Here is a 25,738-nt window from a genome sequence, read left to right on the forward strand (position 1 = left end):
CTAGATTCAGTCACTTCCAAGCCTATATAAGCTAGCCTGGAGAAACAACAGTTGAGCGAGAACAATAACGCTCATGTTGAGCTTCAAACCACTTAGTTGAAAGGAAATGAAACTTAGACCTTATCATACAGCAGGAAAATATCTTTCTGTGGAAAAAATCATAAACAGGGTCTTAGCACAGACTTGTTCTCAGGTGAAACTAAGGCAACTATTTTGTTAGTGGCTGTGAGGTGCTCAGCATCCTGAATCCCCATAGATTCCCTTGATTAAAGCTTTGATAAGAGAAACATAATGAGGATTCGTGTAAACCAGAACATTGCTTTCTGCAATATAACAGGATAGGGCACTTTGAGAACAGTGATTCATTTGTCCCATTTATCTCTCTGTTTAACAAAGCTCCCTAGGAACCACTGTGCATTCTTCATCAGGTCTGCAGAAGCACTGGGGATGCTCTTCATGGTTCTGAGATTGTATTACATATTTGAAACATACCCACCTTTCACTGGCAAGATCTTTGAGAATATCCTGTTCTTGGGTGGAAGGTTTGAACCAAGCATTTGGTTTTCTAATGAGTAATTCATTCACCAAAAAAATAATTGGCTGACTGGTAATTGTGAATTTGACTTAGATTAATCAGGTGTTCAAACCTGTTTTCAAGAAAGGGAGAGAGAAGAGGATGGTGTTATAAATACCTGTCCTAGCATTTTGAAAATAAGCTGTTTCAGTTCTTCAATCCAGATTTACGCCAACAGTAGGTACGGTTATTACTGTGGGAATTATTCAAAACCATAAGAAAAGTCAGAAAGCTAACTGAGCATTCTTTAACAGTTTGCAGTATTCCAGTACATAGGGTTACTTTTGTTTCTGCTTGAAAACGGTTTCTCATAAAGCCTAAGAATATATACATAGCAAGACCCACCATCACCTTCACATTATTTTGTATTTCAAAGAGAAAACTTATTAACATTGTTGTTGGAAGAAGATCATTAAATTTTCCTTGAAAATAGAATTAAAGTCATTTTTTTGCAGCCATATCTTTTTAATATCTAAGGTAATGGTTGAAGACTTCCTTCAGGGCAAATTCCCCTTTAGAACAGCTATCATTTAGCTTTTTTTCGCATCTTTTTTCAGCCTTGCATCCTGCATGGCTAACACATCTCATTTTGCCCTTGTTAGGATGCTACAGGCCTGCAACTTTTTCTGAAATTACCAGGGAGTCAAATACATAAAAGACTGAAACCCAATGGATCTGACTTCAATTGGCCTTTTGTGAGTCACTCTGCCCTTCATACATGCACAAGAGTCATGTTAATTGAGGGGTATTGAGTGAATCCACTCTTCACACAGAACAGGAAAAATATTCCTTTAATGTGCATTTCTTACTTTTCTTACAAGAACCTTTATTACTCAAAGTGCAAAAATAATTAGAGAAAAAAAAGCAAGGCACTGTTAAATCAGAAATCACAAACAATAGAAGGCAGAGAAGAAAACTTGTCTCGCAGATGGGTTCTGCTTATTTTGAAATGAAGGAAAAATGTTTGCAGCTTCAAGTGCCTCTGATTTTTTAAAAAGTTTGTGTATTCATTAAAATCTATGCCCAAAAATTTTCAGATAAGCTTTGTGTACCTTATATCATAAAAAAAAGAGTACTGAAAAAGCAAAAAGATCACTTTTTTTGGTTGAAGAGCCCTGCCTCTGCTCCAGGCAGGCACTGAAGACATAAGGGTGTATTTCCACTGGGACTTTGAACCCTCAGCTGTCCTAGGGCAAGGGGGTGAAGTAGTGCCTACGTCCTTAATAAAGGCATTACTGAATTGTGGGCAATAACCTCACAATAACACTCACAACCTGAATAGTCAAATTATGTGCACTAACATAAGTCACTAGTGCAACAACCCTAGTCATTAAAATCCTTACTGGAAACAAGTCTGAATCTCACATTAAAATGTATCCACTGATCCATGCATGGCATATAAATGGCTTACAAGAAAACTAAATGCATAGAATTTCTCATACTATTATTTTAAGCTGAATCTTGAGTTCATATTCAGCTCACTGGGCACAAACTCATAGCCTTCATATGATTACCGAAGTTATCTGTGAGACCCTGAAGTACTGTTACCACCACAATATTCACCAAATGCTACACTGTCACACTTGCCATAGGGCAGGTAACGTCCAATATCCAGAATCTCACTGTCAAAGCCATGTAGCAAAGGTGTCACTACATACATAAATACAGGCTATAGTATGTTCTTACCATAATCACACAATGATGTCACTACGCATGCTTGTTCTCATCATGTTAATGTAGATTGACCTTATTTATTTGGTGTACTCTTAACATTTCCATACTGTTTTCATGGTAGCTGTTATAACTATGGATAAGTGTCCCCCAAAAACTAAAATAACCAACCCAGCATTTAGCAACTCTAAAGATAAGCATATAAAAAATGACGTTCTGCTCAAAAGAATGATTGGTTAAGGATGATCTCTGAGAACTTCATGTCTGTAGAGACTTTTTCCTGAGATGAGGATAAGATAATATGCCTTTTGTCTTGGAGTGCTTGTCTGATCCGAAAGTTACTACTGGAAAGGTACCCTCTACATGAAAGGTGTTTTACATTAATGTAACACCTTCTACACCCACAGATATGCAGATTGGTCGCTTGTTTGTTTCTAAATACAGTACCCACTCTCCCATGGGAAGCTAGAGTACCAAGCACTGGAGAAATCCCAGATGTTTATTGAACACTTAAAAGGCAAGTACACAGCTGTCTTGGAATAGATCCTTAGTGAATGGACAGGAAACTATCCATTTGTACCCCCTACTCTGTACACTTTCTCCTAAAGGGCTGTGTGCCAGTAGCATTCCAAGACACCTCCTCTTTTGAATACCTAATTGATGCAGATTCCTGGGACAGAATGGATGGGGAGAGATTTCCAAGAAACCTCTATGTGGTATGTTGACCTTGGTGGGCCAACAGGTGTCTACCAAGCTGCTAAATCACTTTCCCTTCTTAACTGGACCAGAAAAATAAAATATGATGAAAAAATTGTGGGTTGAGATAAGGACACGGAGAGATCATTTACTAATTATAGTCATGGGGAAAACAGACTCAATTTGCAGAGATTAATAACTTACGGCCAATCAAAAGCCAGACTAGGATAATAAGAAATAAAATTAAATCTTAAAACACATTCTACCCACTCCTCACTTCTTCCTGGGCTCTGCTTCACTCCCAGTTTTCTCTACCTCCTCACCCCAAAGCAGCGCAGAAGGACAGGGAATGGTGGTTGCACACATTGCCTCTGCCAGCCCTTGCTCATGCTCTTCTACTGCTCCATTGTGGGGTCTCTCTCATGGAAGACAATCTTGCAAGAACTTCTCCAATGTAGGTCCTTTCCATGGGCTGCAGTTCTTCACAAACTGCTCTGGCATGGGTTCTTTCCACAAGGTGTGGTCCTTAAGCAACAGGCTGCTCCAGTGTGGGTCTCCCACGGGGTCACAAATCCTGACAGCAAAGCTGCTCCAGCATGGGCTTCTCACTTCATGAGGTGACAGGTCCTGTCAGGAGTCTGCTCCAGCATGGACTCTCCCCATGGTCACAGCCTTCTCTGGGCATCCATCAGCTCTGGCATGGGGTCCTCCACATGCTGCAGGTGGACATCTGCTCCAGCATTAACCTCAATAGGCTGCAGGGGAACAGCCAGCCTCACCACAGTTTCACCAGGGGCTGCAGGGGAATCTCTCTTCTGGTGCCTGGAACACCTCCTTCCTCTCCTTGTCGGACCTTGTGCCTGCAGAGTTGTTTCCTTCATATATTCTCACTCTTTTCTGGCTGCTGTTGCACAGTATCTTTTACCATTTTTAAAATATGCTATCACAGAGATGCTACCAACATGGCTAATGGACTCCTCTTCGGTCAGTGGCAGGTCCATCTTGGAGCCATCTGGAACTGGCTCTATCAGATGTGGGGGGATCTTCTGGCATCTTTTCAGAGTATCCATCCCACTACCAAAACCTTGCCATGCAAACCCAATACACTCAAGTTTCTCATTACATTTCTGACAGCTTTCTAAACCCACTTTGCTTTCAAATCACCACCAGCACAGTGGTATCAACAGGTTGATTTAAAAATACTGATGATAATAGTTTGTTTCAGCATGGAGGAGAGATCTGATAAATATAACGTGTTTGAAAAACAAAGGGATCCCTCTCAGCATACACACCTCATTCTGAGCTTGCAAAGTGTTGAAAAAGGGCAAACTCAGAGAATTCTCCTTTACCAGCATGTGAAAGGGTCCTTCAGAGTATAGTGTATTCACTTACTAGACTGTGCACAAGAACACCAGCAACACTAGCATAGAGTTCAGGCACCACTAGCTCAGGCACCTGCAGTACAGCATGATCATTGCTGGTCTTCATAGCTCTATTTAGGGATCGGATCAGGTCTGCTGGAGAAGGTCTGTTAGCTGCATTCCACTGCCAGCAGGACTTCATGATGCTGTACCTGTAAGATGGAGAAGGAAGCAGGCACTGAGAGTGAAAAGCATCAACACAAACTTTTACTACAGTCAAGTCATCTCATATCTAAAATGTCTGGAGACCTCCTCTTTTTCTGCTTCAGGTAAAGTTCTTTCTATGACCCCTTGAAGTTCATAACCACATAATAATGTGTGAGGCATGCAGTTGTTTGCCATTATGTCAACTGTGAGTATGGGAAAAGGGAAGAAGAGTGCTTGGGATTCCCTTTTGAAGCAGCAACTGGGAATTCTTATGGGAGAAAAAGCCTCTGAATATTGAAAGAAATTATATCTTCACAAGAGGAAATATAATGGCTTAGGTCTTCCCTGTGGATGGTTTGTTCATTTCAGGAAGAATCCAGAAATTAGAGGAGAAAGACAATAGCCTTGCACCTTGCAGGGAAGCAGCAGAGCAATAAATGCAAGGGTAGACATGGAAACAGAAACAAGACAAATTTTCAAACGCAGGAAAGAGAGGTTTCTTGTAGCAGAATCCAGTAAGGAGATGTGGCAGATAGGCGAAAGCAAGTCTCTTCAGCTAACAGGTTACTATTTTGTATATTTTTGTATATGCTATTTTGACTTAGAGATCTACTTTGAGATCTAGTTTTATCTGTCTCGCTTCTGTTTAGCTCTGCAGATCACAGGTTCAACTGTCCACAAAGCAAGTGGCTTACATGGCTTGTTGGCAGCTTGAGGGCTGCTTCATAATGTTCTGTCTCTGCAGGTATGACAAAATATCAGAAGGTGGCACCTCAGGATACGGTGGAGCACCTGGAAAGGCAAAAAGAATTAAGGTAATGCTTGCAGATAGCAGCTTCTGCAGAAGAATGCCTTCCTTCTCTACCAAAGCCTATTCTTACCCTGCCACAATTCACACTGACAAGACATCTAAAAGGAATTGTCGAGCCTTTGTAAGTTGAAAAAAACAGGATGCTTATTTAAATGGTCCAACTTTAGATTCTGAAATTGGAGACTTTGGGTCTTGCTAATTTGCTGCTTCCTTACATGTTTCTTACTATCCTTAAATCTTCTTACCTAATGTAATCATTTCATACAGTAGAATTCCAAAAGACCATCTGCAAAAAGAAAGGAAACAAAGTGATGTCAAGTTTCCATTCTGGCTGGCTAATTTAAAAGATACAAACAACAAGGCATGACCTGCAGAAATGAGAAGAGCAGCTATGAGCTGTAAAGTGGAGCATTACGCTGAGAATAGATATGTCTCACTGTGAACTTCAGGATGTGACATGATATATAAAGGAGTGAAAGAGACAGGCCTGACAGACAAATGAACTTTTAGTCCAAAAATCACATCATACATGTCTGCCTTGATGCTGGGGGATTTCTTCAGGAGCTGCTCTGGAGCCTGCCACTTGACTGGCACAGTCTGTGTGACTGAGTTGGCACCATATATGACAGTTTCATAGGCCAGACCCAAACCACAGAGCTTAGCAGTGAAGTTGTAATGAAGGAGAACATTCCTGGCAGCAACGTCACCATGGAACAACTTCTTCTGTTCAAGGTAAGCCTGAAGAATCAGAAAAGAAATAAACCATGGTCATTTTAAAAGGAATTTTAATTGATATAAATTTTCACTTAATTTACGCCTGTCTTCCATGCTGTGGAATAGAGGTACATGCTCACCAAAATAATCATAAAATATTTGGCTCCGTTTTAACAAAACACATCCTCGGTGCTTACGACAAGAAGATTTAGGCCACCAGGCAGACTTGTATTGCAATCCATCAAGAAAGGAAAAATGCAGTGAATGTGAGCGGACTTACCAGAGCTGCTGCAACTTGCTGTCCAACTTTATACACTTGCCTCTCTGTGAGGTCATAGGGGATACCATCCATTGTCATTACATCCTAGAAACAAATGAGCAGACCTTGATGCAAACAAATACCTTAGCAGTAGGGTACTGGGAATATTTCCTTCTAATCTAATAAAACGGGTACTGTCTAATCTTATGCTCCGCCAGATAATTTCACAGTTGGTCATAAATTGCCTGAAATATAAGTATACTTGGATGGGAGACGTGGATGGACGTGTAGATGGATGGATGGATGGAGTGCTGCAAAAGACAAGTACATGATAGACAAGTGGTGGGTAAATTGAAGGGAGGAGAAGAGTTGAACAGGTTAGACAGAAATGGGCAGAACAACAGTGGAGAATGACAATCCATACAGATTAATGAAACATCTATTATAAATTAGAATGATGAGTAGAAAAGCACATTTATAACACATGAATGATCATCTGGTATGAGATTAGCAGTGTATCTCCCTTACTACCCTGCCTGTAACAGTGACCCTAGGGGACACCCAGAAAGAGAATAAGGTTAGCATACAATGCTTACTGTGTAGTTTTCCCAGCCCCCAACTATTTTCAGCTTAAGGACTTCCTGAGAAGGTTATAGTTTCAACATGTTCAGTGACCTTTGACAGGTTATGGTCCATGAATGTATTTGTTCTTGTTTTGAACCAATGTAAAGTTTCAAAATCCAAAGCAGTCAGTGGCAAGGAATTCCTTTAGTCAACTCTCCACTTCATGAAGAACTGCCTGTATTTGCTTCTTTTGAACATGGCACTTACTAGCTATATTTGCTACCACCTTGTCCTGCTGAACAAGACAGCAAGCAATCTCTGTATTTAGCGTTCCAGATGTGGAAGAATAACGGATTTACATAGTGACATGGCAGAGTTTTATTTCTATGCCCTTCTTAACAACACCTAATATTTGGTTTCTTTTTGGCTTGAGTTAACATTTTCATCAGACTGTATATTTTCATACAATCAGTACTGTGATTTCAATACTCATCATCAATGGGTGGATATAAGGACATCATTACATATGTGAAGCTAGGATTACTTTTCTACATGGGCATCATTTCATTTTTAACTGTAGTGAATTAAATTTGTTCTTTTTATTGGCCAGTCTCTCAGTCTTGGAAAATCCTTCTACAATTCCTTAAGATCAGCCCTTGCCTTTACTAACTGGTATCATTGGCAACCTTCATCATCTCACCATCACCCCATTTTCTATGCTATTGATACATGCAAAGAATAGCACTAGGTCCTATCATAGATAACAGCAGAATTTCTCTGTGCAAGTACCATCCTTTCACGTTTATGCTCCAGTTCCTGTATTTGAATCAATTATTTGTCATTCAGTGACATTCTCCCTTGTTCCAAAACGGCTATGTTTTCTTAAAAGCATTTGGAGTGGGAAATTATTTAAAACTTTTCAGAAATTCAGGTAGCCATATCAACTCTCACACCAATGATCTGCAAAGTAGGACTTCACTTTACAAAAGTATGTCAACTTCTGCAAACTACTTGTATCAATCGAGATATCCACTAATTCTATTTGAGTTCAGACTTGTGTAAGATTTCTTTGGGAGATGGAAATAGTTTAGACTGATATAGATGGATGCATTAAGAGACAAAAAGAATCATCTATGACATATACTATGAGTTATGGATAGATATGTACCTAAGGAACTTAAGAAGATATTCTGCCATCACTTCTTTTGACTCACCTTCCGACATGTCCATAGAAATGTCAACAGGTCACCAAGTGACACATCTTCCATGATCATATAAAGTGGGAGCTGGTCTACACAGCATCCAATTAGTTCAACCAAGTTCTCATGATGGCCGAGATTTTGATGGAATTTAATCCTTCCCAGGAAATTCTTTACTTCCTGGGAACTAGCCATGTCTGAAAGAGCAAAAGAGAACCGCAAAACCAACTCCAAATCAAACAAAAAAAAAAAATGAAGGCAGCAAATAACAAGGTGAGTAGCTTTTAAAATTAACGTGAACGACAATCATCTTTAGTCCTACTGAGATACTTCTACCAATACACCTTTCTGACTAACTAACATGAAATTGAACACAGCCTGTTCTTGACCAGTAATGACTGCAAAGTTCTGTCCAGCATCATGCCTTTGATACAGAGATCTGTGGCAAAGTGTATCCTGGCCTTGTGCTTTACCTTGTAAGGCTTTCAATACTACAGTCTTAGTCCTCCCAGGGTTCCCAGTTTCCAATTGTGCTCTGTAGATGTTCCCATAGCGGCCACGTCTTATGAGCTGCAAAGTGCCTTGTGAGAGTTTCTCTCGTGGTATCTCCAGTTCTTTCAGAGTCAAGGATGCAGAATTTAGCAGGCTCTCCACAGATGCCTCACTCAGCTGGATATAGTGGTCCCCTGTTGATCTGGATTCCTGCTGATTCTTGTCATTCACTGACAAAAACAAATACACATGATGCATAAAAGCAGACAGATGAACTCTTGTAGTAGGTGGCAATGCTCTTTGATTTTTTCACTAAACTGTTTCAGAAATTAGGCCAAAGTACAGAACTGTCATTGTATCTTATTTATCCTACCCCTTGAAGAGGTAAAGGAATCTCTGTCCTACTCTATTTGATGAAGAGGCAGAATGAGTTTGGAGATGTCTATTATATTTAACTACGTAAACTTTCTAGATAAGATGCATTTGTACTGAATTCCCATGTGCTGTAGCAACAACCATTTTCTTTTATCACCAACTACCAGTTGTTATGAAAGTGACACGTACAGGGTGTTCCCACGAAAGCCCTATCTTTGTTCTTGTTTTCTTTTATATAGGCTGAAGAGGCCTTTTCTTCTACAATCCTAAAATCAGTTCAGAACTGGATTTTTATTTCTACACAGCAATACCAACAGAGGTTTTCCTACCCCCCACTAGCCCCTTTTCTATTTTCTGCTGTCCCCACAGGAAGCGGGAGACAGCAGTTCGAAATTAAATTTCTTAAATGAAAGTATAGAAAATGGATTAACTAGGTGTGATCTACATCGAAACGACTGTCATTCATAATTATCCCAGTGCAATTCTCCTTGCAGTAGCATCTAGAAGGCTGTTACATACACACACTTTGCAGACAGCAATTTATGCTACCATAGGACATTAATGAGCCCATTTGGTATGTTGCTTTAGGTTTCCTCAGATCCACCTGTATTACAGATTCCTCTATTACTACTGCAAGTGGGATAAATCAGGGTTTCTGGTTGTCCTAATGTTCACCAGATTGCTGAATACCATTCAGGCTCTTCATAAATGCTGTTGCCTAACAGCTCAAGCAATGGGGAAATGGGTTTGACTTCTGGCCACTGAAACCACATTCTTTCCTCTGGTTGAAATACTTTTTATTACCTTGCTCTCCAGATGATGATGATTGCTCTTGTTTTGCTCGCAAGCCTCGACAGTGGAGCCAAAGGATCACAGTTAGTACGATGACAAAAAGCCCCACAAGGATAACTGGGACAACAATCACTTCAGTCTGATATTCACGCACAACTATCAGCAGAAAAAGAAAATAGGAAGCCAAAGAATAAGCAGCACAGCCTGATGCGTATTGGTTCTGTATAACAAAGTAGTGACAACATATTTCAGCAATTTTCCACCCGAAAAGCATGTGTATCTATCCTCTGCTCCTTGGAATAGCTACTAAACACTGCTAGTGCTGCCAACCTATTTTTCAAAGGTGTTGAGTATCTAATCTGCATGAAACCAGTGGTGCTCCTGCACTTAAGGTCACTTATTTAGATGCCTTAATACATAGGCTAAGAATTATAGCCATGTCTATCATGTACCAGGGAAACAAAGCTGGCCCGGGCAGAGGGAAAGGAGGGAGATGGGAAAGGCTGAATATTGCCATGCCATTGCAAATACATGTGCAATTACAGGTTCAGCTCCTTCCATTAAAATTATATGGAGCATTTTAAGGAAAACACGGCATGGTTATCTGGTCTTGATTTCACCAGAAGAAATTGCCATTAACAAGAATGCTATAGGCAACTTATTTGCTTATATCCCCAGATTTAGAGGCGGTACTATCTTTGCATAGGGCAAGACCACATTTCAATTGCCAAAGATGATAGAAAGTCATGAAATCAAAATCTCATAAGACTGGTCCTAGCGACTGGTCCTTAGCTCAGACAGGGCTAGATTCACCTCCACGTGTTAGTGTCTCTGTGTTCTACATGTCCCTGATGTAGAATTTCAGCTGTTCTACATTATGAAGTCAGATTACTCCTGCGGATATTTGTATTTCAATTCAAATCAGTGTATGTCTTTTTGTTTATTCTATGGAGAACACATAAGACTTCTAGAAGACGCCCCACTGCTACACTAGGTCCTCAGGGAATCTTTAATGGCTATGTTATGACTCATTCAAAGTAGATACACTCTAAAATGGTTAAAATTATGTTAAATTGATCCCACCACAAAGACTGAATCCCCTAAGAAATTTCTACCCTGAGACACAATGCAAGGAAAGCTCAGACATATTCTTCTGTCTGGGCTGGAATGCAGGTAGAAGAGGTGAAAGGCCTCGGTCTCCTTTTTAGCAAAGCCTTCCTGCTCAGCATGTGAAATCTTATTACTTAAAGGAATCTGTGAATCTTACCACATAGCTTGTCATTGCTGTTGCATTCCAGTAGCATGCGTGTGAATCTTTTTACATCCCCTGTCATGTTCAATTACAAGCAAGTGGGTGTCCAGCCCCTGTCTTCTGTACAGACACAAGAATATTAACGAAATTTATCAGGAGGAAGGATGATCTGTGAAGCAACAAGTGACCCAACTTTCTACCCCTTCTGATCAGTGGCTGTGTGAAGAAGCAGCACTGGGACTTTGAGGCTTAGGGAATGATACAGGATATCCACTATCAAATCCTACAAATCACTGCATGACCAGAGAGAAATTAACATCCAACTTGCTCTACCAGTGCTTCATAAGCAACTGGGAAATCTTAGGCATAAAGGCTGGCATAGACACAAAAATTCACAGCCTTAAACTTCATTATATTTAAATGAAGCTTGAACCTCCCCTGGCGGAGCTTGAGGACATTCCCTACTGTCCTGTCCCCTGTCACTTGGGAGAAGCCCAATGACAAATGTTAATAACAATAATAGAAATAACTGGCATTCTTACAGATATTAGTATGGTTTTATGGAAGTTGGTGATGGATGAAACGCTAAGCGGAGTTTGTTCTCATACTTAAATTAACAGGTGGAATTATGTTTTATCAATTGCACAACAGAAGCAGCAAAAAGAAGCAAATAGGATATGTATGCACTTCAAGATATCACAAAAAGTCATTCATATTTTATTTCCTTTGATTCTTAATATGCTAGCAAATTCACCTGCTTTCAGCATGTGACTGTAACATGAACCCAGTCAAAGGAGCAATAATACAGCAACAGCACCAAGCTTTTCAGGCATACTCTGAAAGCAAGATCGCTAAGACAACCTGTCCTGTCTGTAACTCGTATTCACAAACACACTGGTATCACCACAAGAGGAACATTCCTAACTTCTTTCACTCGCAGGTACAGACAGATATGAAAGACACATATGAACAGACATGTCCGCATCACAGGAAAATAGACTTTAGGACCATGAGCCAGCAATCATGTTGTATAATCTGAGTCACAGACAGTCCAAGCTCCACCTTAACACTAGCTAACAGCTTTGTTCTGTACAGTTGCTCACTAGAAATGCACACTCACATTTAAATGATATGCATGCACAGGCACATATAAACACATGCATACCAACCTGTACTTATGCAGAAACACACTCATTCAGTCACAAAGATCCATGGGAAAAAGCTTTGATGCAGCAACCATGTCTATATTGGTCCCCTATCCAAACATTAAGTAGGCAAATGAATTGTTCTCAAGTCAGAAGACCTGCCATCTTGAGAGGCAAAGCTCACGAAGCAGAGCAGATGCCTGGGATAATTATGGGAATTTCTTTCACTTCTAGATCATCTGTTCTAATTCTTACCCATCTGGTAATTAATGTCTGGCTTGCAGAAACAAAAAAGCAGATACTGAGCCTTTCAAACTCTGTGGGCTTAGGCTGACCAAAAGATCAGCCTCAGTCTATAAACTACAGTTTAAAATCTTACATTAGTATGGTGCTTTATTAACATTGGCACTCCCATTATTTTTTGTTACTGGTTACAGAGCTGCACAGATGTTACCATGGGAAAGTCTGATTAAACAAGTCCATTCACACTCTATGCATCCATCCTTTTGTAAAACCCAGGTTGCACCAGTGCTACTTGCCAGGGGAGACCAAATGAATTCTCACACTTAACTCTTTCTGCAGGTTACTTGTCTAATGGTAACATTATTGCAGTTCCTAGATTTCCATCCTCAAAACAGCTCAGAAATACAGAGATCTCACTATATCCTTTTAATAAGTATTTCTTGCAATATACCAGTAGGAAACACATGGAGATCACGTGGAACTGACATCTTCAGTGTGTAGGTGCATACTCATCACATAGCAGAAAGCATATTGGCAGTGCTCAGGTACTTACTGTATCATATGAAGACAGTTCTCCAGTTTTATGCCAGGATAAGGGGGACAAAAATATCTTAAGAGGTTCAAACCCTGTACCTCACTGGTATTCTTATTTTACTTGTCCGTGTGTTATGCTGCACCAAGACCAATGCTGTAGAGGTCATAAGCACAGGCGAATTTATCCTGTGTTACACCAGTTTAGAATTTGCAATGGACAAGTTGTGTAATTGAAAGTAAATGTCAGCTTAGCTATACCACTGTTTTTTTAATTACTTTTTTACATCCACTAAATCTGCTCACTGGAATTCATTTATCTTTATTGTTTACTTGCAAAAACTTATTTGCATCAACAGTTTGCTCTCCTTGCCTGGGCTGATCTAATTTTTCAGATTATTCTGATTTTCTCCTCCTTCAGTTGAAATTCATTATTTTCATTGTTTAAATAAAATCCGAGACCTTCCTTTTTCTCTTGGACATACATCTTTTTTCATCAAGTCCTCTACTGTGCAGGACATACATGTGACTTAACACCTTATTTAAGAAAACTAGTTGGTGTTTCAATACAAAAATCAAACACAATACGTAATGACCACAGTACTAGGCTACTCCTTCTTCAGAATGCCAAGGCTCAAGGTAAAAGCAGTACGTTTCCACTCAGTTTCAGACTCCAAACCCTTCCTGAAAGACACCCCCACCTTGAAAACAGTAACCATAAAGCAAATCAACTTTTCTAAAACAAAGCTTCTCAACAAGACAGACTGAACGGGAGCAACAAAGGGTGAAGGTCTTGGTAAATGAGATTTGAAAAAGTATTTGTTCCCCTGACTAGAGATCAGGAGGTGGCAGGCTTGGAGATATGTGGGAGTTTTTGCTAAGGCAGAGAGAGGGTAATGAATATGAATCAACATAGATACAGTGGCCTAGGGGGCAATGCTCAATGTGTTATTAACAGCATTCAGATACTACACAGTTCCAAACAGACTGCAACCATGATTTGACTAATACTTGAATCTAAAGCCCCATATCCAACCTAAATATACAATGAAGATCACGGTATCTAGAAATACCAGAAGCAGTTGCTTTTAGACAATGAAAGCTACAAGGCAAAACCTTAGAAGCTACCCTACAGTCAAGAGAATGTTGAAACTGCTACTAGCAGGCTACTTGGTGAAGTACAGCAGTTTCACAGCCTGGTGACAGTGCCAGGCTAATTAGCCCCTATATATGCCCTGCACTGCCATTTACTGCTCCTCTGGGCACGTTTGCCAACAGGATGAACATTGGAGAAAAACATGGTGTTCTGTTTTCAGCCATGTTTGTTTGCTAAGCTCTTCTCCTGCGTTGCCAACTTAGACAAAGCATAGAGGACCACACAGGGACAGGAACAAGGAGGTAAAAGATGGCAATTGTGAAGGCTGCTCAAACCAGTTCAGGAAGCCCCAATACTGAATGTGGATATGGTTTTGTTAATACAGCAGAGCTGAATTAAGTGCTCATCAATGCCAAAAGAAGGGAGCATCTCTTCTCTCTGCTCTCTTCTCACTTCTTGTTTACCTCCCAGTAGTGCAACTAATCGCACGGTAAACTTACTCAAACAACTAACCTAGCAGGAAAAATGCACCATTCTTTTGCCATGGTAATTTCCTGTCATTTTAGTAAGTAGTATTTGTTCACCAATCAATTCAACAGATGCCAGTACAGTCTCGAGGAAGCGGCATGAACACACATACAGAAGCAAAACTGGGGAAAATAGATGTGCCACCACCCAGGCTGGTGAATGGCTAATTCATCTAAAGCTGTAGTGTGAAACCATTCCCTATGTCAGCACAGATCCACAGGTCTTGTGTGCCAGCGTAAGTCCTACTATGATTTTTCCAGTCCCATGTCATTCATTTCCACATGCACAATGTCCCTTTTGTGTTAGCAGAAGCATTCACATGGCAATGTCATAAACCAGATCAGAAAGGTGACTCGCCCTAAAATAATCAATCCTCTCCCACATTTTATGGACTTAAATTTCTCATCAGGCTCAATTAATGGTATTTAAAGTGCCAGAACATGGGTCAAGAAGCCTGGGTGACAAACTTGTGGTGAAGACTGAAAAGAAAGAGAAATATAAAGTCTTTAGTGTCCATGGAATATATGGGAAGAGATGGCTTGAGAACTGCATGCACAGAAACTGCATGCTGTTTGCTCCTGCCATGTTGAGGAAAATAAGATGTTATACATATTCACAGTAAATACACACTTTTGCCAGTAAACATGTCTGACTTGGGAACTAACAAATTGCCACCATTAGTGCAAATGTGTAAATCCTTGATTAGAGAATAGCTATTTTGTCTAAAGAAACAGCTGAATAAAATAATTAAATATGATAAATCAAAGGCTAAGACTCATTCGGATCTTCATTAGATCCAAGATTAGATTTTAAACTGTGCTATGAGCTGATGTGGAAATTAATATCATTATTTCTCCAGACTTCTGGCCTGCATTAACTGCACATTATAAAATACTATAAAAATATTCTTCCAGGTATTTTTATTGTAAGGACCGACTGTACTATGACTACAGGCATGTAAAGAACAGCTGAGTAATTACTCGCTTCAGTCCAGCATACTGTCTGACTGATAAAAGACAAAATACATCCTTTAACCACGATGCCTTCTACTTAATTTCTTTCAATGGAAGAACTAAACTCTCAAGCTTTTGCAGTCACCATTTCTGTACTGCTTTTATTATTTTCTTCCTCTTTTATATGACCTTTGAACATGGCCACCAGTCAAGGCTTAGGCAACATTTATGCACAAGTACACGGTCCTGGTTGTGCAGCTGAAAGGGAGGGGAGCTATCAGAGAACTGCAGGAACCAAAACAGCAGTGAAGTTACGATGTGTGGGCACAGGACGGCTGAGCAGTTGTGGACACTGAATGTGAGAGAAGAGGGAGAAGAACATCACAGAAAAGCAAACAGTGGAACAGAGATTTCTTCCCCTGTAATGTGCACCGTTTTACTAATGTCATCATCCAAAACAAATAAAAAACAAGTCCCACAGGTCTCAAACCTGACAACTTAATAGAATCATAGAATCACCAGGTTGGAAGAGATCCACCGGATCATCGAGTCCAACCATTCCTATCAAATACTAAACCATGCCCCTTAGCACCTCTTCCATACGTGCCTTAAACACCTCCAGGGAAGGGGACTCAACTACCTCCCTGGGCAGCCTGTTCCACTGCCCAATGACCCTTTCTGTGAAAATTTTTTTCCTAACGTCCAGCCTAAATCTCCCCTGGCGGAGCTTGAAGCCATTTCCTCTTGTCCTGTCCCCTGTCACTTGGGAGAAGAGGCCATCATCCTCCTCTCTACAACCTCCTTTCAGGTAGTTGTAGAGAGCAATGAGGTCTCCCCTCAGCCTCCTCTTCTCAAGGCTAAACAACCCCAGCTCTCTCAGCCATCAGAACATATTTCTGCAAAAAAGTATTTGTTTGTTTGACTACATATCCTGTCTCTTCTGCCTTCAGAAGACCGTAGTGACTATTTCCAATGGCCTGGAAAATTATCACATCTTTGCAAGGTTTCCCTGTCCCATTGAATCACCTGTAAAGCACGGTGGGTTACCAAGCAGCATTTCCAACTGTGTAGCATGGGAAATTCTAACCAATCAACCCAGGTTATAAAATACCAGAGCCACCTTACTTCTGTCCTGAACATGGATTACTGATAATATCCTGTGGCTTGCTGTACTGACTGTAATAATGTTTCAGCTGTAAAGATCTGGTACCCTAACTCACTTTTGCAACAGCTGGTAGGTGCAAAACACTGTGAGAAAATAAAGTGTTCCAAAAAATCATGTACAGTGACTCAAGATTTTCTCTCAGTTCAAAGTTAGAAGGGGTATCTGAATATCAAACCTAGGCTAGCTGCTACTAAAGTATATTAAAGGAGTGAAAGAAAATTAGGTTTTTTAAAGACCACTTCTGAAGAACTAGACCATGGGAAAAATAACAAATAATTAGGTTCGTGCTGTTATTTGAGCAATTGAATTACTTGGGGCAAACTGGGCTCCTTTGCAAGGGAGCAGAAAAAATAGGCAAAGTCTGCATTGAGAAATATCAGTCAAGACAATTCTATACTGCTGGCCTTTTATGTTAACAAGGTTTGCTAGAACTGGCACCATATCAGTGGAGATACACAAGTTCTCACCGTGCTAAGTTTTGCTTAAACTCAGATAATATCTCAAAAATTGATTTATTTGTGCAGCTTGAAGAAGTCCGAGTATGAAAGTCTGAAAACACAATCTACAAAATAAAAATTAAAATAATTAAACAAAAAAGTCAGGAGTACAACTCTTAGTGAGTTGGGAATATGAATATGAGCTGTTGGGAATATGAAAAGTCTAGAGGCCAAACCCTCAACAGCACACTCTCAGGTATGACTTCCTTTTGTGTAGTCAAAATCACACACTAGTTTTGAAAACATCAGCCATTCTGCCTCTTTCTTAACTGACTGACTTGTCATTTTGGTGGTAACTGCCAGTGTTAAGCCTGTATCAAACCCTAGCACAAACTTGATACAGATATTCTGAAAAACTGTGACAGCAAAAGCTGTGGCAGGGCAAAAGAAGAATGAAGGAGTTTTTCAAAGGACCATGTGTACATGAAGTTCTTGTAAAAAACACCATGTAATAAAAATACTGCATGATATCACATTGCTGCACGATGGCTTACAAAATGGAAAGCGAATCTGCTTTCATAAATGCACAGCCACAAGGAAACCGAGCTGAAGCCGTGTACACAGCTTTAGTTCCACAATTTCCCAATTTTTGGATGCTTCTTGGTGCATTTACATAGATTTTGTTCATAATTGGATCAATAGCTCATGCACACTGATATATGCAAACAGGTAAACTCACAGAAAAATCTAGATATATGCAGCACTTTGAATTAGGGTTGGCTTCTTTACAATCAAGCAACAGCAATGGAAGTTAGATGTCAACTAGTTTTGACGTGTATTACTTGACCAAATACTCAGCATATTATACACACATGCATAAATCACCCTGCGTTGTTTCAGTTAACTGAGTCTAGTTTTATACGAAATTTATTTCCTTTGTCATTTCCTTCCTGTTTAAAACACGCCTACAATTTATTTTGTTTAAATCAGCCTGCATGTAGAGGACATATGTCTATTCTTTTTTCCCAAACCCCAACACTATTAGGATCACAGAAATCCCTATAACTTCAATACAAGAAGTAAGTACATGCACAGATGTATATACACATATACACAGTCATACAAACATTATGGTGCAGCTGTATCCTAGTTTAGGTCACCTTTATGCTAATAGAAGTCTTTTTAATAAATTAAATATTCATTAATTAAGCTTCCAACAGTGTTTTCTCCCACTTACCTGAATTAACACCACTTCTCTTGCCCTGCAGTTGTCTTTTCCCGAAGCTCACCTGCTTCATTACCCGAAGCACCAGGTTCCTGGTTTGTCTGAGGTCACTCCTGATATCATCAATGGTTACCTTCTGCAGCGGCAATTCTTATGACTAAGTTCCTTCTTACTTATATTCCCACCCCAGACCTTCCCAGCTTCAGTGCTTTACTCCTTAAGGTCTTCTCAGCTGTCTCCCCACGGAGATCACTTGAGTGCATATCCAACACATGAGCTGAGAGGTAGACACACACTTGTAAAACGGGTCTGCCTGGCTTCCACACACCTGCTGCTCACCCGCCGATGACATACAGGCAAAGCAAAGAGTCCTCGGGTGGGGACTTGAAACGTAATTTCAAAGGCAGACATACAGAAATCGAGGCACAGGCTAATGTAACAAACAGAAATCGTACACTTCAGATTACAGGTTCACATTTAGAAAAAAAGGGTTCTTGGAACAGAAAATCTGTACTAAACCCTTAAGACTCCTGATGCTGAAAAAGCTTTCTATCCAGAACACAATCTGCAAATGAAGAGAGAAGAGATTAACAATACTAAAACATGTCACAACAGCCAGCAGCAACACGGGCTTTTTTTCACATTCTGACTTGCTTGTTTGTATCCCTCGTGTCCTTGCATCCTGCCAGAACTTTCTAGCCCTGCCATCAGCTCTCCCTTAACCTTTTGTCCCACCAGTTTAGTCCAGAACTCCCGCATGGCCCTGGCAATGACTGTCAGACTGCATAATATTCTTGAACTTGCCCTGTGAGTTTTTCATGCTGTGATGCCCTTGGGGTCACTGCTGTTCTCTGCTGAGGTGCAATCTTCATTGCACTTCATCTCCACAGCAATTTAGTTCTGGGGACTTTCTTCCCACCCAGCAAGTCTTGGCTGTTGGCGTGCCTTCCCCCATCACTGAAAAAAATTGTTAAGAGTTTCAGATTCCTGAATCCTGGTTGTATAAGTCTGTACAAGATTATTTGCTTACCTACTTCATGCAGTTAGAAGGTAGTTGTATTACAAGAGAAAACAACATCAAACTTATCGCCGAGAGGCAAAGTTCATTTCACAGTCAACAACATGACACAGGCGGCTTTGTGAAGATGTAGGAGATGGTGTGATCTCTGCCAATAGTTTGGGCAAAACTTACTCCTGTTAACATTTTCATACTGCATATATAATTTTGTTGTGCAAAAATTTTAGTTGCAGTAAAGGCAATAGCTTTAGATACCGAAATACAATAATTAGTTTACCCATAACTGAAACTATCTATCAACATATTTGTACACCAGTGCATCCTAAATTTCTCTCTGGGATTATTCTTCCAGCTGGCATTTACTGTTCTTTTGTGCAAAACAGTAAAAACCAGGAGTGGTTTTCTTCATTGCTTGATCTCTCCATAGAGACCGGCAGAAGTGGGTAAAATAGTACTAGTGAAACAGCTCTGTGATGTGGACTTTCATCCCCTGAGAAACCAGAAAAGACATCTTCTAGACTGAAAATTTTCTTGAGTTGGAAAGATCACTACAGCTCAGACTCTGGTTTCAGCTTTACTGTTATTCTAATACTAACTCGCATTGACTCTCTGCAGTATTTTTTTCCAGGAAGGTGTAGAGGATATGTCCTATACCTCATTTCCCATTAAAAATTGTCTAAAATTTGAGGGACAGTTACTCATAAAAACAAGTTCTTTACTGCAATGTGTTACTTTCAACAAGCACCTTGCCCAAGAGCACCTGAGGAAACCTACTCAGATTCATGATTAAAAATGTGATAATTTACAATCTTCTTCCTTTTGCTCCTTCTTTCACAGTTTCTACAGCCCCCAACTGTAGAAGAAAGACTGGGAAGGCAAATGGTTAATATTCAAGGTGTGCATATGCAAAAGCAGTAACTGCTGCTGCTTTTAGTTTCCTCAGTCAATCTCTCTGCTGTGCTCCCAGTCTGACTGGTCGGAGAAGATGTTTTATGGTTCAGAGTTCAGGCCTCAGACTATCTAATCTTCCTTATTGATCCACAATCCCCTCCCCCCCCCTCCCCCCTGTTTAGTTAAGGGGTAACAGTCATTTATTGTCATGTTTTGCCCTGTGAAAAACAAACTTCTGCTATGAGGCTTCTATCCTGTGCACATCCCTGAATAATATGACACCTGATTAAATGCCTCTGTCCTTCTCTCTCTTTTTTCTTTAAGCAAGTATGATTAGGCACACTGAAACACAGCAGACTGGTGGCCTTATTAAAAAAAATGTCCACACACAGCAACCACATAAGCTACACACAGCTGCCCAGGGGCCTCAATATACATTTGTGGGACTACACAGCAATTGAACCACTGATCAATCAGTCATTGTCCTGTCTGCAGGATTGTTAACAAGGATGCTAATTTTACAGTTCAGTTTCCAGAAGGTAAGCATGCTCCAAGCAACTGCTGCTAGTCCAGAAAAAGGCAAGCTTCAGATTCAAGTATCCCTTTTTGAATGCCACTGTGCTATTCATTTTTTTCTGCAGTAATTTAGAGGCAATGAGGTCTCTGGCTTACTTTTGCATCCTAATGTAAGATTTTAAACCATGACATACAGCAGATAGGCTGTGGCTGATCTTTTGGTCAGCCTAAGCCCACAGAGGTTGGAAGGCTCAGTATGTGCTCTTTTATTTCTGCAAGCAAGATGTTAATCACCAGATGGGTAAGAATCAGAATGGATGATCTAGAAGTGAAAGAAATTCCCATAATTATCCCAGGTCTCTGCTCTGCTTCATGAGCTTTGCCTCTCAAGATGGCAGGTCTTCTGACTTGAGAACAACTAATTTGCCTATTTAATATTTGGATTTTTCTTGAAAATGTTAATTGAAGTTCAATTTTCAGTTCATCTCCGCAGTTTTTGTTATTTAAAATTTCCAAAGGAGCAAAGGCTAGGAGGAGCTAGTATTATATGAAAAGGAAATAAAGGAAAAAAAAAACTTATGAAAATGAAAAAACCAGAATGATTATACATCAATCTTCTTCAGCCAGTTGAAGGTCCAGGAAATTGCTGGCACTTCTTCTATTCAGAGTTGGGCACATCTAATAACAGTCTTTTCCCTCACCCAGTCCTGCCAAACTAGACCTTATCATTCCCAACTCCTTTCTTAAATCTAAATGGAAATTTCATTTGCACTGTTTCATGCATATGCTGGCCTGATCAGCCCTGCCTTATCAAACCAGATGCTCAGGAAAAATCCCAAAGGTAGGCTAAAGTACTGTTTTCCCCCTTTGTTTCTTTTGCAGATTTTTCAGGCGCAGAAGCTGGGATTCATTGAACACAGCTGAATGAAACTGGTTGCCCTGCATTTTCTGTATTAGTAATACAAGGTCATAAGAACTTCTGTAAAGCGACTGAAGTACTGAAATCCTCTCTCCCTAACACTGACATCATGGCTATAAAGGGTAACCTAGTTCTTGATTGGCATGTCTTGCTCAAATGTCAGAAGTTAGATGTCATGCATTTGGGCTAACTTCCACTGTCTTCCTCTTCTTCAAAGAAATAACTTTCCTGAATGGCAGCTTTTTGGGGGTCCCCAAATCGGTACTTATTGACAGCATAACTTTGTAGCTTGGCCACAGGCTGTCCCAGAACTCCAAGGTTGACAGATGAACTGTTAGACTGCAAGTCAGATGCAGCTCATATCACATGCGTTCAGTTCTACTCTGTCCAGTTCCCAAGTGCTTTATCTTGAGCACAGTATGTCTGCGTATTTCTCTGTTACTTTTAGCTTTTCCCTTTCAGTTTCTTATATTCTTTTTGTTAAATAAATCTTTTCCTTTTAAGTTCCTGCTCTTTGCTACCATATTTTTACACTGTTCACATTTTCCAGTGAGAACCCAACAGCTCCTCTTGGCAAAACCTAGAAAATGGTGAACAGAGCTGAAACATACAGTTTCAGTATGGAATAAATTGCGAGGCTTCACACAAAAAGAAGCAGATAAGCCAGGTAATCCCTGGAAAGGATGCCCACAGAGACCTCAGAACTAGAAAGTACATGTGATGGACTAAGTCTGTGGTTTGGGTCAGTATGTTATCACCAAGACCTGTAACACCATTACATAAAAGCGTATTTGAGGACTATTCTATTTAATAATATAATTTTTACATCTGTAATTCACCGCCTAACACATTGCTGTGTCATAATTACAGTAGAGAAGAATCTCAAATAAGCCACAATATGTTGTAACAAAGCACACTCATGTCTGCTAGTGTCACTGGAAATTGATTTTAACACATTTATTATTATGCAATAGCATGGTGGCTGCTAAGCTATTGGAATTACATGGATAAACACATGGTATTTCCCGCCCAGTTTTTCATACAGTAATGGAATAGTATTTAAGAAGCAACACCACTAGACCAAGAATCAGCCTTCTAACCACATACACACACAGGTATAGCAGAAGGCACCACCTGGCAGACAGCTTAAAGGCACAGAATTTAGGAGCTGGGAATTATGTAAGAAAATGACTGTGTCACCTTGAACCATCAGCCTAGTACTATGCCTCAGGCAGCTGGCAGTGGAGTCCCTAGGGAAATGAAAACCTCTTAACAACATAAAATGATATTTCCCTTAATACTCCCCCAGGTCTCCAGCAGCCTGTGGTTCAAGGTTTTATTTAACCAAATGCAACATTTTTTTTCATACATCTTGAAGGATTTTGTTCAACTGCTTTTGAACTCCTGCAAAACTTTGGCAACACAATGTTCTGTTATAAATTCTGCAACATTCATATAACCTGGGTGAATTAATACTTCATTTTGTTTGTTTTGAAGATGGATTGCCATTTTCAGATCCTCTGTTGACAGTGAAATGGGTGGTGATAGCAAGAGATAAGTAAGGTTCATGCACAATAAGAATACTAATATGCTCAATCACTTAAAAACAGGATAAAGTATGAGTTTGTGTGGCTGGGAAAGGAGACCAAGAGGCAGCCCAAACTATTTAAGGTTTGGATGTTAATCTGGAATGGGACACAGTCTGGGGTATGGGCAATTCAGAGAAGATACTTGGTTCTCACCATTCCCAGTATCAACAAACTCGACAAACTTTGAGTCTTGTTGCCCAGTCATCAGAAAAATTGCAACCCTCCTTCACCTACTCTTACAAACAACTTCTCTGTTCGTTTTAACATAAAGACAAATATCACAGAATCACAGTGCAGTTTGCTGAATCACAGTTTCCCACAGAATCACAGTTTGGGTTGGGAAAGTCCTTAAATAACACCTGATCCATGTCCCCTGCCACAGACAGGAAAACCTTCCACTACATCAGGTTGCTCAAGAGTTTCATCCAACCTGACCTTGAACACTTCCAGCAGCAGGGCATCTACGACCTCTCTGGGCAACCTGCACCATAGTCTCATCACCCTCATGGTAAAGAATGTCTTCCTTATATCCAATCTAAACCTTGTCTCTTCTAGTTTAAAATCTGTTGCTGCTTGTCCTGTCAATATGAAGTCCCTCTCCATCATGCAGGCAGGGTGACGAATCCCCAAAGAAAAGCAGCACAATCACCACCCAAGACTTTGGGCTCAAGAACTAACTTCTGGGTTACTTTTAGACCAATTCCCGAAACAACAGGTTGTGACACAGCCTGTGGTGACTTGGAGCGGGCAGAGGAGGAGGGCGAGGGTGATACTGAAGATGCCAGCAGGTAAACTCTCTAAGGCTCATTTTGAAGCAAAGCAAGCATCCTTCATCAGGGCTGGGCAACACAAGGAGCAATTTCCATCAATCATGGGCAGCAAGACGGGAGCTGGGACAGAATGGACATCCCACTTACATGCATGTGGATAAATTCTCCCAGAAATCTTATGCATATTCCATTTCTTTCCAAGGGCTGATTTGCATCTTATGATGAACTTCACAACAGCCAAATCTCTCGCTGATTGGAGCTTTGGAGCCACCTCTGCCCGACCTTGCATTTGAGACAGGGAAAAGCTACAGAGAGAGGGGATCAGAGGAGCAGACACCTCTGCTCAGAACAGACCACACTGAACAAAAGGAGCTGCCACCTCCAAATAGCGAACAGCGGCTGGAAAAACAGTTTGAAGAAAAAAAACACATGCTATCAGAGAGACGTTCTGCCTCACTTTCAATAAAACAAAAAAACCAACAATTACTTGGATGAAAATGAACTCTACTTTAGCTTAAATCAAAACTATTCCATTTTTTGTAGCCACTCCTTGTGCAGGGGGCCTGCGAGGAGGGTACGGGGTTACCTCCTGTTCTGCAGCCTCCGGGCGGGACTGAGCTCGGACGCGCTGGAAGGAGCGCGGCGGGGCAAATCGCGCCCTTCCGCCTGCGCTGGCCTGGCACACAAGCGCTCGTTTTTGCGAAACACAGAATCAATCGGCTCCGCCAGCCTGGAGGCAGAGCGGGCGGGGGGGGCTGATGGGGGAGGCCAGAACACAGGTTTTTGCGTGTCCCGTCCCCGCCCGCGCCGCTCCACAGCCCCGCGGCGGACGCCCCTCAGGGCTGCGGGAGGAGCGGGGGCGGGGGCGGGGCCTGGGAGCGACTGGGGTTGTTCGGGGCTGTGGGGGTAAAAGCTCGCCCAGTGGAAACGTGAACAAGCCTCTGAGCGCCCAGCGTCGTCACAAGGCTTGGCGTTGCTTTAAAAGTGCTGTAAAAGCCTTACAAATCCCTGTGTTCCTTTAAGAACGCTGAAAACGGCGTTGTAAGACCTTGCAGGCATTTAAAAGCGCTGTAAAGGCCTTACAAATCCCTGTATTCCTTTAAGAACGCTCAAAAAGGCGTTGTAAGACCTTGCAGGCATTTAAAAACGCTGTAAAGGCAATATAAATCCTTCTCTTCCCTTAAAAAACGCTGTGAAGGCGTTATAAATCCTTGCATTCCTTTAGAAATGCTGTAAAGGTGTTATAAGTCCTTGCGTTCCTTGTGCTATAAAGAAAACCTGGCCTTCCTTCCACATTTATTGACAATAAGAAATGTAAAATTGATAGCCACTAGCTGAATTTGAGAAATCCACTGTAAAAAAAAGGAGAGTAGACCAAAGCTATGTCAGCTGCATGGTGTGTGCTGTCTGTCGCTACAGCGAAGCTCTTCGGTCTCCTTCCTCATAGTTTTGTCCCATCCATTGGTGGTTTTCAGGAAAGGAAATTTAAGGCCAGGCTCTATGTTTTAATAGGCAAAAAGCAAAGATGTGTGCTTGGTATTAACCATTTTTTGGTATGCAGTTAAAATGTGCAATTAAATGTTTCATAACTTTGATATTAACCATATTTAGTTAATTTATTTGGTTAATTTGGTATTGATTCAACCAATTGATATTAACCAATTGGTTAATAATTCTAATTGTTATTAACCAGCTGGTTAACATCAAGGTTTTGAAACTTCTAATTGCATTTTTTTTTGCCCCAA

The 25,738-nt window shown here is 40.7% G+C and overlaps 1 protein-coding gene and 1 long non-coding RNA gene across 4 annotated transcripts; one reads left to right on the forward strand and one right to left on the reverse strand.

The window, feature by feature from the left end:
• Positions 1-1,369: 1,369 nt before the first annotated feature.
• On the reverse strand, positions 1,370-24,160 carry STYK1 (serine/threonine/tyrosine kinase 1). 3 transcript variants are annotated; one of them, XM_069864589.1, is made up of 10 exons: positions 24,141-24,160; positions 10,983-11,087; positions 9,728-9,871; positions 8,530-8,778; positions 8,072-8,253; positions 6,315-6,398; positions 5,850-6,058; positions 5,566-5,606; positions 5,205-5,301; positions 1,370-4,514 (listed from the first exon to the last, which is right to left on the reverse strand). In XM_069864589.1, the coding sequence occupies exons 2-10, from the start codon at positions 11,047-11,049 to the stop codon at positions 4,310-4,312; spliced, it is 1,278 nt and encodes a 425-aa protein (XP_069720690.1). In that variant the 5' UTR covers positions 11,050-11,087; positions 24,141-24,160; the 3' UTR covers positions 1,370-4,309. The 3 variants fall into 3 exon arrangements, with proteins under 3 accessions (XP_069720690.1, XP_069720681.1, XP_069720697.1); XM_069864580.1 differs by lacking the exon at positions 24,141-24,160 and adding an exon at positions 18,303-18,377; XM_069864596.1 differs by lacking the exon at positions 24,141-24,160 and adding an exon at positions 12,137-12,155.
• Positions 23,618-24,476, forward strand: LOC138724961 (uncharacterized). Its single transcript, XR_011338149.1, has 2 exons — positions 23,618-23,731; positions 24,196-24,476. It is a non-coding gene; the product is annotated as an uncharacterized lncRNA (long non-coding RNA).
• Positions 24,477-25,738: the final 1,262 nt, after the last annotated feature.

Source organism: Phaenicophaeus curvirostris, chromosome 1 (assembly GCF_032191515.1).
Source record: "Phaenicophaeus curvirostris isolate KB17595 chromosome 1, BPBGC_Pcur_1.0, whole genome shotgun sequence".
Classification (NCBI taxonomy): Eukaryota; Metazoa; Chordata; class Aves; order Cuculiformes; family Cuculidae; genus Phaenicophaeus; species Phaenicophaeus curvirostris.